General features: G+C 46.3%; 1 protein-coding gene across 7 annotated transcripts in view; it reads left to right on the forward strand.

The window, feature by feature from the left end:
- Positions 1 to 5,156: 5,156 nt before the first annotated feature.
- NCAPG2 (non-SMC condensin II complex subunit G2) overlaps positions 5,157 to 15,352 on the forward strand; it is a 65,974-nt gene continuing 55,778 nt past the window's right edge. Inside the window, exons 1-5 of one of the 7 annotated variants that reach the window (XM_064575643.1) lie at positions 5,157 to 5,286; positions 7,018 to 7,134; positions 12,255 to 12,443; positions 12,790 to 12,904; positions 14,386 to 14,540. In XM_064575643.1, coding sequence (XP_064431713.1) covers positions 7,030 to 7,134; positions 12,255 to 12,443; positions 12,790 to 12,904; positions 14,386 to 14,540 — 564 coding nt within the window. In that variant the 5' untranslated portion in view covers positions 5,157 to 5,286; positions 7,018 to 7,029. Of the gene's footprint in view, positions 5,287 to 5,687; positions 5,843 to 6,049; positions 6,252 to 6,729; positions 6,751 to 7,017; positions 7,135 to 10,770; positions 10,839 to 12,254; positions 12,444 to 12,789; positions 12,905 to 14,385; positions 14,541 to 15,352 lie in introns of those variants that run through there. The other 6 variants (XM_064575648.1, XM_064575647.1, XM_064575642.1 and 3 more) reach the window with 6 other exon arrangements.

Raw genomic sequence — 15,352 nt, forward strand, 5'->3', positions numbered from 1 at the left:
CACCGAGGGCTTGCAAGCAAAGGTTTGGCAATGGTCAGGTTCTCCCAAAGAATAGATCGTTCCAGGGACATTATTGAAAAGGAGAAGGAAGAGGGAAGACATTTATAGACATTTTATGGTTTCAGCTTTAATGGTGGTCTCTGATCCACTTTGAGTTAATTTTTGTGAATGGTGTGAGGTAGGGGTTCCCACTTTCTTCCATATGTGTACCCAGGAGATTTCAGCGCGTGGACACAGCACCTGAGGCGTCGTGGGCAGACAAAGCACAGTGCACCCGCAGGAGCCCCCCAGGCTTCTCCCCTCTACCCCAGTGCTTCCCGAAGGGCTCACTCAGTGTGGGTGCGGCAGGTGTCCTGAGGGGCTTGTTGGCCCGGTTCCCAAGGGGTAGAGGATTAGGGTGAGCCTTGAGTTTCCAATTACTTCTGCTTTTTCTTTAATTGTTGTTCAAATGCATCCAATCCACATTTCCCAAGTTCCACTTTTACTTTTAGAGACGCTACAATATAAACCCCAAAAAGGAAGGAAAGTTTCTGCAGCTGCCTCTTGATTAGTCATGACCCCTCCCTCTTTCTTGGAATCAGTGACTCAGGTGCTGGGTGGCGTCCTGGTTCACGCTGACCGCCAGCCCTGGGCTCCGCTCCACCCTGTTGGTTTGGCCCAGAACGTCGGCGAATTGCTCCTTGTCCTCAGCACCATGTTAAAGTTCCTAGCCAGTGACTGCCTCTTCTTTAGCTTATTTTGGCAGTTGTAAATATTATGATGAAATGACAAATTTTGTGTTTTCTTATTAGGCAGAGAATATTTCTGGAAGGATAGTCAGGAAAGTGGTAACAGTGGTTTCCTTTGAATTTGAACAATGCGATTTGTGTTATTTCTCAATACAAAATAAATTTTTATTTGTATTTATTATTTTTTAAAGATTTTATGTATTTATTTATTTGACAGAGAGAGACACAGCGAGAGAGGGAACACAAACATCGGGAGAGGGAGAAGCAGGCCTCCCGCCGGGCAGGGAGCCCGATGCGGGGCTTGATCCCAGGACCCTGGGACCATGACCTGAGCCGAAGGCAGACGCTTAACGACTGAGCCACCCAGGCGCCCCCAAAATAAATTTTTTAAAAACCTGAGTTTTACAGCTGGTCCTTTATCAAAGATATTATTTTAGCCTCTATGTTCCATCCCAAACAGCTTCAGCCTTAGTTTATATTGCTTTGCCATGGGGTCCCATTTTAATTCTATCAACCTTTTCTCATTACCGCATGGTAAGGTTCTAAGAAGAGAGATCACCTCAAACCTCATTCATTCATTTATTCAGAAAACATTTTCTTCAAGCATCGAAAATGTGCCAGGGGAGCCTGGCTGGCTCAAGCAGAGCCTGAGACTCTTAGTCAGGGTTGTGAGTTCAAGCCCCATGTTGGACATAGAGCTTACTTATCAATCAATCAATCAACAAACAAACAAATAAATAAGTAAAATGTGCCAGACTTACCCCGAGGCTGTAGGGCTGAGTAGGATGCAGTGTCGACACCGGGGCACAGACAGGGCTAATGGAGGGAAGTGCTCAGAGCCTGCATCACAGGACAGGGTTGAAGACAGACTGCAGTTATAAGGGGTTTTGAGGAGGCCTGGGATTCATTCTTGAGGAAAAGCACGTTCGTGCCTTGAGGGGCTGGCCTCCGGCGTGTCAGACTGTTCCTGTCCGCACTGCACGTAAGAGGAAGCTGATGGCGGAGGCACTGCGTGGCCTGTCCCACGTCATTCAGATGGCTGGCGAGTGGCAGAGCTGATGCCCAGACGGTGTGGGTCCAGAACGCACCCTGTTTTGTCAGGAGGCACCAGCAATGTAATGGGGTGCTGCGGGGACAGAGTGAGGACGGGGATAAGGGTCCAGTGGATGGGAGGGGCAGCTGGATTTCAGTTCTGGATGTGTGTGCGGTGAGCTGGGGGAGGGGCCCAGGATGGGAGGCAGCACTCAGGACCGAGTCTAGAGCGACGGGGCCGAGGGGAGTGGTGCCATGCAATGGGAGGAGTGGGCAGAGGGGTTGGCGCCTCAGGGTGAAATGGGGAGGTGGGAACCTGGAACTTTCCCATGCTGTCATGGGGCTCCCTCTGCTCACGTTGCTGCCACAAACTTCCTAACAGACCCGTACCCCACCCCCCAAAGGCTATAATTTTATATTGCTTGGTGCAGTGGTAATATTTTTTATTTATTGGGTATAATAAAGCACTTGATTAAAATGCACTTCACTGTGTTTATTCTTTCTAGTGTGGCAGCTAGAGGTCCGCAGTTATGTACGTGGCTCACGTGGTATTTCCACTAGTCGGCACTGGCTCGGGAGGGCAGCGACCACTCCGCCTCGCAGACGCTTCCAGCCGGCCTGGGTGCAGTCAGAGGCAGGATCCACTCTGGACATTCCAAGCACGAAGGTCCGTAGCTGCAGGGGCCATGTCCTCACGCAGGGAGGCCTGCTGCATTGACAGCAGGTGGGGCTGACAGGGGACTGAAGTTTCCAGCGCACCGTGGGAGGGTTTTCAGACATCAGCGTGAGCGGGAGAGGGGAAGAATGAGGGATGTGGCAGAGCCTGGTGGGGTCTAGAGTATGGGAGATGAGGGGTGTGTGGTGACTGCGAGAACAGGGCACATGTCGAGACAGACAGGGGTGCGGGTTTCTGGGGCTCCCCTCCCCCCCACGAAGAGAGCCGGCTTGTGATGAGATGGGCCCATAGCCTGGTGAGTTGGTTCATGCTGGACTCCTCGGGGACCGTCTTTTTCCAGATCTTGACTCCAGCACAGGAGGAGGAGGAGGCCTCTGTTCCCCTGGTGATCTGGGGGGCCCACGGGCCCAGATCTCAGGAGAGGTGTGCATTAGTTCTCCATAGTTCATAAATACTCTTCCAGACTTTCAGACAGTTAATTCTGATTTGGCTGATTGGTTTGACAGTGAGGCCTGGATTTACCATGTGGATTGTTGAGAAGACGTTTTCCATAAATTCAGTAGAATCTACAGTACTCCAAGGTGTGGGAAAAGCTTATGTAAATCAAGAGATAAAAGCTTTTATTATTAAATAAATTTTTTAAAAGATTTTATTTATTTATTTGACAGAGAGAGAGAGCACAAACAGGGAGGAGAGGGAAAAGCAGGGTGGGACTCGATTCCAGGACCCTGGGTCATGACCTGGGCAGAAGGCAGACGCTTAACCCACCGAGCCACCCAGGGGCCCAAAACTTTTTATTTTTTTATTAAAAAAATGGTGTTCACAAAAGTGCCTTAAATGAAAGAGTAAACAATATACCGTAATTAATAGTAATTCAGTGCATCTGGGCAAAGGTTTTTGGTAAACTGCCTAGGAACTGAGAAAGTGAATGATTCCAAGTGACTGGATAAAAAAATCTTTTTGAAATTCAGGTGGTTTCCAAGTTTGTGCTTTCTACAAAAATTGAAGGAAAGCTCAATCAAGTTATTAGCGGATACAAATTAAATGAAAAGAATAGATGGGGTGGAGTGCTGGGTCTGCGCACAGGACAAGATCAAAGCTGCAGGGGAGTGGACAGTGAGGCACTGAGAGATGGAAGGATCTTGGATCTGATTGATGATGGCTGACAAGAAGACAAGCGGCTGTCTCAGGATGTTGCGATACCACTGGATGAGCTTCCTGAACCTGAAGAGGACCACAGAATCTGTTAAAGGGCAACAAAGGACATGGACCCCCCTAGACTTACAGTACCTCCATGAGAACATTCCCTCTATAGGAAACCGACACGTGCCTCCTTTTGCATGGACGGATTTTTTAAAAATACATGGATATAAAATGTAAAAAAAAAAAAAAGAATCGATGATACATCCGTATGTGATTTTTGGCATTTAACTAAAAAATGTTTACAGAATTGAGCGACATTACTATCATTCCTTTTCATTTGTTTATGTGAACAAATTTTCTCAGTATTTACATCTATAAATATGAAAAATCAGAATAGAATATTCATCCTTGGAAATGAATGGATTGAAAAAATAATCTTTTTTTTTTTAAAAGATTTTATTTATTTATTCATGAGAGACAAGAGAGAATGAGAGAGAGAGAGCACATGAGAGGGGGGAGGGTCAGAGGGAGAAGCAGGCTCCCTGCCGAGCAGGGAGCCCAATGCAGGACTCGATCCAGGGACTCCAGGATCATGACCTGAGCCGAAAGCAGTCGCTTAACCAACTGAGCCACCCAGGCGCCCCTTGAAAAAATAATCTTAACCGTAGCATTGAGGTGTTTCAACAAAATTTTAATTTTAAGTATTTATCAAAATTTACAATTTATTTATATGGTTTTGATGTTTGTATCTCTAATAAATGTGAAAGTTTAAAAATCTAGAGCTTTATGGTCACAAGATATTTAAGCAATCTATCTTGCTGGAGACACGACCTTCAGAAACTGCGTAGCAAAAACAGATTTACGCGAGGATTGCATTACGTGGGAGACCAGCCACCAACAGTTCAAGAAGACCAGGGGCCCAGGTGCTGGAGTATTCAGATTCCACTGGATAGTTATAGTGATGTGACAGTTTTAAAAAGTCAACCTTTATAAGTACGTTGAGATTGCAATCGTTTTAGCTATTTAAACCACTGATAAAACAGAGTTCACACTAAACGAGCCAGACCTGCGTGGACGTGGGGGAGGCGTGGCCGGGCCGTGGGGCGGGGCCCGGGAGGGGCGTGGCCGGGCGAGGCCCCGCCGGGCTCTGGGGCGTGGCCGGGCCGTGGGGCGGGGCCCGGGAGGGGGCACGGCCGGGCTGTGGGGCGGGGCCCGGGAGGGGGCGTGGCCGGGCTGTGGGGCGGGGCCCGGGAGGGGCGTGGCTGGGCGAGGCCCCGCCGGGCTCTGGGGCGTGGCCGGGCTGTGGGGCGGGCCCCGGGAGGGGGCGTGGCCGGGCGAGGCGCGGCCGGGCTCTGGGGCGTGGCCGGGCCACGGGGCGGGGCCCGGGAGGGGGCGTGGCCGGGCGAGGCCCCGCCGGACTCTGGGGCGTGGCCGGGCCATGGGGCGGGGCCCGGGAGGGGCGTGGCCGGCGAGGCCCCGCCGGGCTCTGGGGCGTGGCCGGGCCACGGGGCGGGGCCGGGGCTCGCAACTCGGCCGCGGCGCGGGGCGGGGCGTGGAGTGCGCCCTTCAGCGGACCCCGCCCAAGCGCTCTCGGCTCTCGCGAGAGCGGCGCGTGATGACGCGCCGCCCGGCGGAGCGCGTCGCCACCGCGGGCGGGCGGGTTTGAATCTGGTCCGAGCGCGGGAAACGGCGGGCTTCCGGGACGAGGTGAGCGCCGCGGTGCTGGCCGGCGAAGGGCTCCGGGCTGGCGCAAGGGTCGGGGCGTGGCGGGGTCGGGCGGGTGCGGCCCCAGTCTCACGGCGTCCGCGTGGGCCGCGGCCCGAGCCCGCGGCCGGCCGGCGGCTCCGAGGCGGCCCCGGGGCGGCGGGCAGCGGGGCCCTGAGCGCGCCGACGCCCGGGGCTGAGTCCGGGCGGACCGCAGCCCCGGCCCTGGCCCCGGGAGGGGACGCCTCCCGCCCGCCGGCCCGCAGGCTCTGGCCCCCCGCTGCCCGGGCCCCTGTGCCCTGGCGTGTGTCACGGTTCTGGGCGCGCCGCCGGCCGGTCGGCAGGTGCTGACAGGCGCCGGGCGTCCCTGTGCAGCGCTCGTGCTCCTTGCGTGCTGGGCTCCGGGGTGCCCCGTGTGCCGTGCGGGCGGGCGACTGCGTGCTGAGATGCGGCCTCCGCTCGGGCGCAGCGTCTGGCTGGACGGCCGCGGGCTGGGGCGCGACTAGGACCGGAGCCGCGGAGGGGCCGCCCGGAGACCGACTGAGCGCGAGGCGCACAGGTATTCACCCGCGTCAGCAAGGGGGGCGTGCGGGCGCGGGTGAGGTCGTCTAGCAGACGCAGACGGGGTAGGTAGGGTGGCGCGCCACGGGGACCCTCGGAAAAGTCCCCGGAGTCACGGGGGAGCGCACAGGCGCAGGTTTCAGACGTGGGATTGCTCGTGCTTGACGGCCCCTTCTGGGAATGTTTGTTCCAAGTCCAGGAGTGGACACCGGCCAGAATTAGTCATCAGGCTGTGCTGGCCACCTCCCTGCCGCTGGGCCAGGAGGAAGTTACGTGTTCGGAGCTCCTTCAGATCTGGGCTTCTGAGTTTTTAATGACTCCGTCCCCATCATTGTTCCCATGGCGCCAGTGATTTTCCAGACCGCTCTCTTGATAACGGTGCAGGAGGTTTCCGTTTGCCTTCACGGGTAGGGGTCTTACTGCCTCTGTGCTCCATCATTTTGCTCTTACTTCATCTTTTGGTTGATGTCTTTCAAACAGCTCTGCCCCCACCAGGTGGTGTGAATGGAAAATAGGACTTATGGGGGGAAACAAGGCAGGGAGGGAGGTTGCACACAATCCCCCGAGCTCCGGCTCCCGCAGGATCGGGTAGGAGCCTGCTGTGGTTGGACGCGCCTAATGCACATGCTCCCGCTAACAAGCTCCCGGGTGGCCCGGGCCGCACAGAAGAGCGGACGACTGTCACTGGGACTTTTTTGATAGAGGAACGGCCCTTTAGAAGGGCGGTCTGCAGGAGTTAGCAGGTGGGGCCAGCCTTCTCTCGCGCGCTTTTTTTTTCTTTTTTCTTTCAGTACTTTCTTTTATTGACTCTAAGACTCCCCCCCCCCCCCATGTTTTGATGGAATCAGCCTTCTTTTGTTGAGCTCAGACCTGCCCGAGCATCTTGCTAAGGTACTGAAAGAGAAGGTGAGCTTCCCACAGCCATTTGGATTTCTCTTTCCTTCGTTGGTAGTAACTTCATTAACAATCGATAATAACGTAATGCTATGTTGATACTCTCCTTGGGAAAGAAAGAGAATTATTTTTTTAGATATCATAACTTGTTCTATGTCAGAATGTTAAAAATTGTCTACAGTTCTTTTTTTGTTGTTTTTGCAATTTTGGATGTTACATCTTGTAGGAAAAGATATATTTGCAAATTCAGGTTTCAGTATGATTGTGTTTTCTGCTAAGGTTACAGAGTAAATGCCATATGAAAAAGTTTCATCTGTCATGGAAAAACGAGAGACATTTGTACAAGCGGTGTCTAAGGAGCTGATTGGAGAATTTTTGCAGTTTGTTCAACTTGATGTAAGTTTTATGTTTAGCTTTATTGCGATTTGACTGTTAATTACACGCACAAATGAAATATAGTCATCTCAGTGAATCCTTAGGGACCAAGGTTTATTAAAAAAAAAAAACAAACCAGACCTGTACTCAAATACACCTGCTGATGGGCAACTATTCACAAATTGTATTTCTTGCTTCCTTTTAAGGGATTTGTAAAAATGCTAAGTGATGTAACACAGTGTGCTTCTATTTACTTAAATATTTATTGATCTCTTGCTTTGTGCATAGCATAGTGAGGAAGACATACTTTTTTGGTCCTCAGGTTATTTACAGTGTTGTGGTAGATCCAGGTGTGTAAATACACCAGAGTAAAAAGGCTAAGCTTGGGCAAGGATATGGGACGAGGCCCAAATCCAGCCATGGACTGCTTCCTATCCCAGTGGAAAGGGTATGGAAGCTGTGATATAAAGAGTAAACAAGTCAGCCAGTCAAAGACGGATGTGGGGAAGGACCTCTCCAAGTAGAGGGGATAATTTTAAAGACAGGAGAAGGTACATTGTATTTGAACTTGAAGACATTCGGTGGGGCTAGGGTATAGAAATGCCAGGTCAGGAAGAGGCAGGGGCTGAGATTTAGATTATGTCAGTCCTTCTTTACCACTTTAAGGAGCTGAGACTTTATCCTGAGAGGCGTGGGGGCTTGTACACGCATAGATTGAAGAGGGCAACACGAGAACCTAAGAGTGGTGAAGAGGCTGTGCCCTGCATGATGGTGGTTGCATTAGGAGATGGACATGGGAAGATTTGGGTGCCTTTGTGAGCTGTTAGGTGGTGAGGTGGTGGTGCTGTTGACTGGATACGGGCCAGGGAAAGGGCCAAGGCAGATTCCAGGGTCAGACTTGTGGTGCCTTTCAGTGAGATCATGGACGTGGGGAAAAGGCAGGTTTGAGTGGGAAGATAGTCTCAATTTGGAATGTTCTGGATGACTGCCAGGGGAATGTGCACAAGTTGATGTCCAGTAGGTGGATGGATAGCTGTATCTGAGGCCCAGGAAAGAGGCCTGGGTAGAGACAGATTTGGGTGTCCTCAGTGGCACTTGGAAGCTTCAGTCATGGGAATGCACGGGATCATCTGTAGTGTAATAAGAGAAGAGAAGCCTAGGACAGAACTCTGAGGAACCCCAACACTTAAGGTACCAACTCTAAAACACTTGTGACTTTGGGGCAGGAGATGCATACCTCACTTGTTCTGCTCATGCAGTGAATATTAAGTTAGTAGTAATTAAGAAGTAGAGAGGAACCTAATATGAAATTTGTTGTTAGCAACATTTACGAAGTCATTTTTCTTTATAAGAGGAAATGAGTTTGTAATATGATTTTATATTATAAAATGGTACTCTGTAAACTTAAAAATAATCACAAACCCACAGGCAGCACATCACAGAAGGGTCTGTAAGAGCAAACTATTTAGATGTTCCATAAACTGTTTTAGTAGGAGTGTAGATGATTTTTGTATTATATTAGATGTGCAATACACATGTGGTTTAAAGTTTACAAGATTGTTATTGCAGACTGGTGTTATAGTATTAACTAATACCACAAACTAAATTGATGATGCTGAAGCTAAGTTAATATTAATTTAAAATCAAAGGGCCAAAATAGCAGCATTTGGTTAGCACAGTCCATGCAAGATCACACTGGTGCTGCGGTGACAGAGCGCCCTTTAAGGTGCTTGCCTCCAACTTCCCTGGTCACATGCTGGAGAGCCTTGCACTGTTGCTCAGCAACGGACATCTCGGAAGGATGCTGAGTTAGTCCTCATATTCATAGGCATTTGTTTTAGTTTATGAGTACCAAGTCTTACTAACACTTAATAATTTAGTATCTCAATCACCATGTAGCTCTTAAACATGAAAATGAGAAGATGTAGAATTGTGCATCACTTGTTTTGTTTGAGTTGAATGATATGAAATGCCATTCTGTAGGTCAGGATAGTTGAATAATGGCAGTTTTACATGGTCAACCAGATAATTTAAGTCAGTTTGAAGCCTATTAAGTGGACCTTCCCACATATAATCAGTTCTGCTATAATACAGTATACGCATTGCCAAAAATTGCCAAAAATCACTATACTCTGCTGAACGGGCAATGAAAACCCAGAAGGATTATGGGACAAGTGGGGTTAAGGGCATAACACTCAAAAACCTCACCAGTGACACATTAAAAAAAGACAGTGACCTAATAAAAAGTAGCAGTTTTATACAAGTTAACTCACTAAGAAGTACATAAATACCGTAGTAAACATGACATTTACCTTGAAAAAGATCCTAAGTTTGCAGGTGGAAGTGGGTACCCATGCTCCCAGGGGCTAGCCTTCCAACCCTGTGTGTGACAGGAAGAGAACCGAGAAGAAAAATACAGACCAGGCTGGGAGGACAGAGAACATTGAAGAGAGCTTTGGTCAGAGGGTCGAATGAGGTGGGTCATGAAGGTGGGAGGGACCCAGGGTGTGGATGGTGCGGCTTGCAGCACAAGTAGGGTCCCAGGAGCTGGCAGGCGTCTGGGGTGTGTGTTTTCTGTGACTCTGAGGCTCCACTCAGTGGGTGCAGTTTTCTGCATTCACGTACTGATGAAATCCCACATAAGTAAACCAGAAATTGTCTTTTGCAGAAATTGTTCCCTTGTGTGTTGATTGCATTTCAAAACAAGTGTTAGGGAGCAGCATTGACTGTGCCCTCAGTGGTTCTCTGAGAATGGAGGATTAGTGTTGAGAGTAGGATGATCAGGACCCAGGATAACTGCCATTTAAGGAGTTGTCCTGAGTGCTCTCTGGATGCCAGGCTCTGCTCTGGAGGTTGGGATACAGCACATACCAAGTTTCTGCCCAAAGAGAGCTTAGGTTCTACAGGTGAAGGGAGAGGAACAAGCAGGGTAGAGGATGGGAGTGCAATGTCATTTTGGTCAGAGATTAGAATGGGCCCTATGGAGACTGAGGGAGGAGAATTCTGGACAAGAGGGATGGGGAGGGGAAGACCCTGAGGCAGGTGCACCCCTAGACAGCTCAGATGGGGCTTCCTGGGAAAGAAGGGAAGATGGTAGGAGTTAGGGTGGGGAATTAGGCTTGGAGGACCCTGGAGAAGCTACGTGCCCTCCCCTTTGCTACTGAAATAATTGCAGAGTTAAAGGAAAGTTGCAGAAGAATCCTGAATCCCCTGCACTCAGATTTGCCAATTACCACCTGCCATGTTTTCTTTACCATTCCCTGCATTTACCTGTTCTTTTTGAGTCATTTGGAAGTCTGTTGCAGGCATTTGTCTCATCCCTAAATATTTCAGTGTGTATTTGCCTAAAGAAAGATATTCTCTTATATAATCACAATAAAAATTCTAAAAGTCAGGAAATTTGACATTGGCACAATGATACTGTCATCTGCAGTACATATTCATGTTCTTTCCCCTGATCCAGGACCCCATTCAGTATCACACATTGCATTCAGTTGTCTGACTTGTTACTTTCTTTAATCTAGAGAGTGTCTCAGCCTTACTTCATTTTTCATTACATTGACAGTTTTGAAGAGTGTAGGCAGCTATTTAGTGGCATATCCTTCAGTTTGCATTTATTTGATGATTTGATTAAATTTATTTTATGCATTTTGGCAGGAGCTGCATTAAGTGGTGTTTTGTCTTCCTCAGTGGAGGGATTGATGTCCATTTGTCTCATTGGTGAGGTTAGTTTTAATCAGTCACTTAGGTTGGGGGTCCACCAGATTTCTCCACCGTGATGCTACTATTTCCACCTTCATAATTAATAAGTAATCTTCATTGGGGAAGTAAGTTGAGATTAGGTAAATACCCTGCTCCTCATCAAACTTCTACCCACTAGTTTTAATATCAATTGATGATTCTTGCCTGAATCAATTATTATTATAATGGCTATAAAATTGTGATTTTCCAGCCACATGTCCCTTCCGTATTTATTCATTGGTATTCTATAGCATGCTGATGCTATGTGTTATTTATTTACTATCAATATAGTTTCACTGGTTTTTTATTCACTGGGTTATAATCCGTTACTGTCACTGTTTTGGTGGTCACATTAGCTGCAGGCAGTCCCTTTATAATGGATCCTCTACCCTTTTGATAACGGTTTCCGTTTGCTGTATCAAAGAGTAAGTGAGGTCATCTGCTCAGAGTGAGAGGAAATGGTTGGCTCAGGGCTTTTAAGGATAGTTGAGAGGATCTGATGTAGTCTCATTGGCTAATGGAAGAGAATGATGTCTACAGACAAGTAAGAGGGTGTTGAGGTACCAAGTTGGGTTAGAGATCAGAAACTTCAAATACACTCAGTTGGCTTTTCTGTGTTGGGAGCTGGAGCTATATATGATGGTAATTGTATAGCTCCAGCACACTTTTGTGCCCTAATTATAGGCCTGGAGATGGTAGACACGTGGATGGATTGATTTTAGAGAGGATTTTTCTAAGTGGGTGAAATTTTAAACTCCAAAGACGAGGTTACTAGGGCTGAATAGGTAGAGGAGGAATCTGCTACTTTCTATTTTATTATTTTATTTCATCTTTAAAATTTATTTATTAGAGAGAGATGGAGCACACAAGCTGGCAGAGGGGCAGAGGGAGAGGGAGAAACAGACTCTCCGCTGAGCAGGGAGCCCAATGTGGGGCTTGAGATCCCAGGACCCTGTGATCACAACCTGAGTCAAAGGCAGACACTAACCAACTTAGCCACTCAGACGTCCTGGAATCTACTACTTTCTGTCTCATTATTCCTATACTTTTCCCTTTAGGAAAAGTATTTCAAAACTACAGCTCAGCTCTTGATAATTAACTTAGCACTTAAACTTTTTTTTTTTTTTTTAAGATTTTATTTATTTTTTGACAGAGAGAGACACAGCAAGAGAGGGAACACAAGCAGGGCGAGTGGGAGAGGGAGAAGCAGGCTTCCCGCAGAGCAGGGAGCCTGATGCGGGGCTCGATCCCAGGACCCTGGGATCATGACCTGAGCCGAAGGCAGACGCTTAACAACTGAGCCACCCAGGCACCCCAGCACTTAAACTTTTGATGCTGTTATAAAAGGGATAGAACTAATTTTTGTATTTGAAATATAACAGTTGCTATTTATTTTGCAGAAAGATGCTTCTGACCCTTTCAGCCTAAATGAATTACTAGATGAATTATCAAGGAAACAGAAAGAAGAGCTATGGCAAAGGCTCAAGAATTTATTAATAGATGTGTTGTTAGAAAGCCCAGTGGCTGGGTGGCAGACGGTGGAAGTCCAGGGTGAAGAGGATATGGAAACAGAGCATGATTCAAAAATGGTAGTAGTAGTCTTTCAAATATAAAACTTGTTACATTTTCTTTGTTAAAAAATAGTTATTGTATATAATTGAATTTTAAGTTAAGAAACTTAAAGCTAGAAGTTAAGAATATTAGAAGTCTGTTTATTACAGTTTTACTTTTTCCATTCCTGCTGTTAATTAATCTGCTATTTAATGTTGCTGTCCTTTTTGGATGATTGACCTGTATTCAATTTTAATTCACTTTTTAGAATAAGTTAGAAGTGTGGGTTCATTTTTATAAATTTAGTAACTTTCACATTTCTTTTAAAAATTATATTTTAAGTTGATCTTAAATCACTTGAATTTTGATTGTTTTCATTTGTAGAAAAAAAACATAGAAATAATTCATGCAGTTACATCTGTGGTTCTTGCTTCTGTATCTGTAATAAATGAAAGTGAGAACTATGAAGACTTACTGGAATGTGCAGTTATGTTGAATGGTAAGTTGAATTTGTGATAACATGGCATGTTTAGAGGTGGGCGTCTAATGATTCTCTGTAAAAGGAAACCAGTCATCATGTAGAAGTGGAAGTATTAAGGCATAACTTTGCATTCAAGCTCCTTTACTTCAGCTAGAAAAGGAGCAAAGAAGTATTCTTTTAAGGGCTGTCCTGATGAACTGATGTAATTTAAGCCACATAGAACTATTTCAAATGGTGAAAATGTACATACTGAACAACTGACTGCTTGTTGTTTTCAGATTTTCTGGAATGTCTTATTTGACCTACAGGACCATAGTAATAAGAGCTTATTAAGGGAAAATGGTCTCATTATAAATTCCTCAGCTGGTGATTACTGCCAGAAAGTTTCAGCTTAACCAAGCATTTGTGACATTGCATTTTTTTTCTTTAAATGTTATGAACATGACCTGAGGAATAATTATTGATTCTTAGGGGAGCTTTACTATTACAATTTATATCATGGTGCTTTTTAGGTTTTAACTAAACTGTGAAACTGTAGTTATTAATTTAGGAGGAACACTATGAATTAGTGAGAATATCTGATTATAAAATATTTACATAAAACTGTTTTATAGATAAAAAAGATTCAAAAGTAATTTTAATGAGTTTTAAGAAAGATCACCTAAGTGTCCTCACCTTCACCCTGTGAATTAATTAGTTCCATGTGACAAACTTTCCCCATCAGACTTTCCATTCTTAGTGCGACTTGGATTTATGTATCTGTTTTATTCAGAATTTTTGCATTGAAATGCAGTGTCTTATTAAGTTACCCCTAATCGGTATATAAATAATTCCCAATGCTTTGTGAATGTTACTACAGTTTATTTTCACAGTCTCCAGATAGATGTTTCGTAAAATGATTAGTGCTAAAATTGTAGTTGTTCCTAACTTCCCATTGATTCAGGAATTTAACATGGATGTAATGGCATTCGGATATCTATGGATTATAATTGTGAGCATATTATCAGTATTTTCATTTCATTCTTGAGCTTTTCTATTAATAAAAGCACTGCAGTTCTTGTATTCATTATAATAATTGCTTTTACTGTTTTTCACCAGTGAGCCAGAATGAGGCCAACCTATGAAGGACAGGTGTAGTGGATTAGTGGTTGTCACACCTGACCTGGGTTTGGTGTTGAGTGTTACCTGTGGGTGTTGTAGCACTTATGTTTGGGTAGTTTGAATACCTGCCTCTCTTTAGTGAGGAATTTGGACAGTGTGACCCCTCTGAGTCTTCCAGTTCTAAAATTCTATATTCTGTTGAGTCTGCTTTTATAACAGTAGTTAACAGTTTTTTTCAAGTTAACATCGTTTGTATTCTTTAAATGTATATAAATTTCTGGCAAGTTAAACATAAATGTTTGCTTAGCAAACCTTTGTGAGTCATAGTACTTTACACTATTGAATCTGAACTAATATTCGTTTACTTTACTAACTGAACAATTACTGTGCTGTTTTAGGTATTTTATATGCATTACCTGATTCTGAAAAAAAGCTGCAGAGTTCCATTCAGGACTTATGTGTCATATGGTGGGAGAAAGGCCTGCCTGCCAAGGAAGATATGGGAAAGACTGCTTTTATTATGCTGTTAAGGAAGAGTCTAGAGACTAAAACAGTATGTTTACTTTTTAAAATACATACCTTCCTTTAATAGTGCACATGTTCATACCAGTTAGGAATTATGTTCATTTGTAAGTGGCCTGACTGCAGTTGCTTCCCCAGTTAGGGTCTTTTTAACTTAAGATATTCAGGGGCAGACAGTGGGTGGTGGCTCCACATTGCAGTCCTTTTTTTTTTTTTTTTTTAATTTTTTTTTTTTTAAGATTTTACTTATTTGTCAGAGAGATACAGGCAGGCAGAGGGAGAAGTAGGCTCCCCGCTGAGCAGGGAGCCCGATGTGGGGCTCTCGATCCCAGGACCCTGGGATCATGACCTGAGCCGAAGGCAGACGCTTAACGACTGAGCCACCCAGGCACCCCATCCACATTGCAGTCTTTTTTTTTTTTTTTAAGATTTTATTTATTTATTTGACAGAGGGATAGCGAGAGCAGGAACACAAGCAGGGGGAGTGGGAGAGCGAGAAGCAGGCTCCCCGCTGAGCAGGGAGCCCGATGCGGGGCTCGATCCCAGGACCCTGGGATCATGACCTGAGCCGAAGGCAGACGCTTAACGACTGAGCCACCCAGGCACCCCATCCACATTGCAGTCTTATGCGGGCTTTCTCCTCCATCTTCCAGGGTGTGTGGTCCTTGTCCTCCCTCTTATCACCTCATGGTAGCAAGGTGGCTGCTGCACTTCACTGTCTCATGTGAGTTCCAGGTAGGAAGAAGAGACAGGGAGGCAGCAAGGGCCAGACCTTCTCAGAAGTTCTCAACTTGTATCCACCATCCAGAACTGGGTCACATGGCCACATTTGTTTGCTGCAAA

This window comes from Mirounga angustirostris, unplaced genomic scaffold, assembly GCF_029215605.1.
Source record: "Mirounga angustirostris isolate CCGP_5_RB_7025 unplaced genomic scaffold, mMirAng1.0.hap1 SCAF_12, whole genome shotgun sequence".
NCBI lineage: Eukaryota > Metazoa > Chordata > Mammalia > Carnivora > Phocidae > Mirounga > Mirounga angustirostris.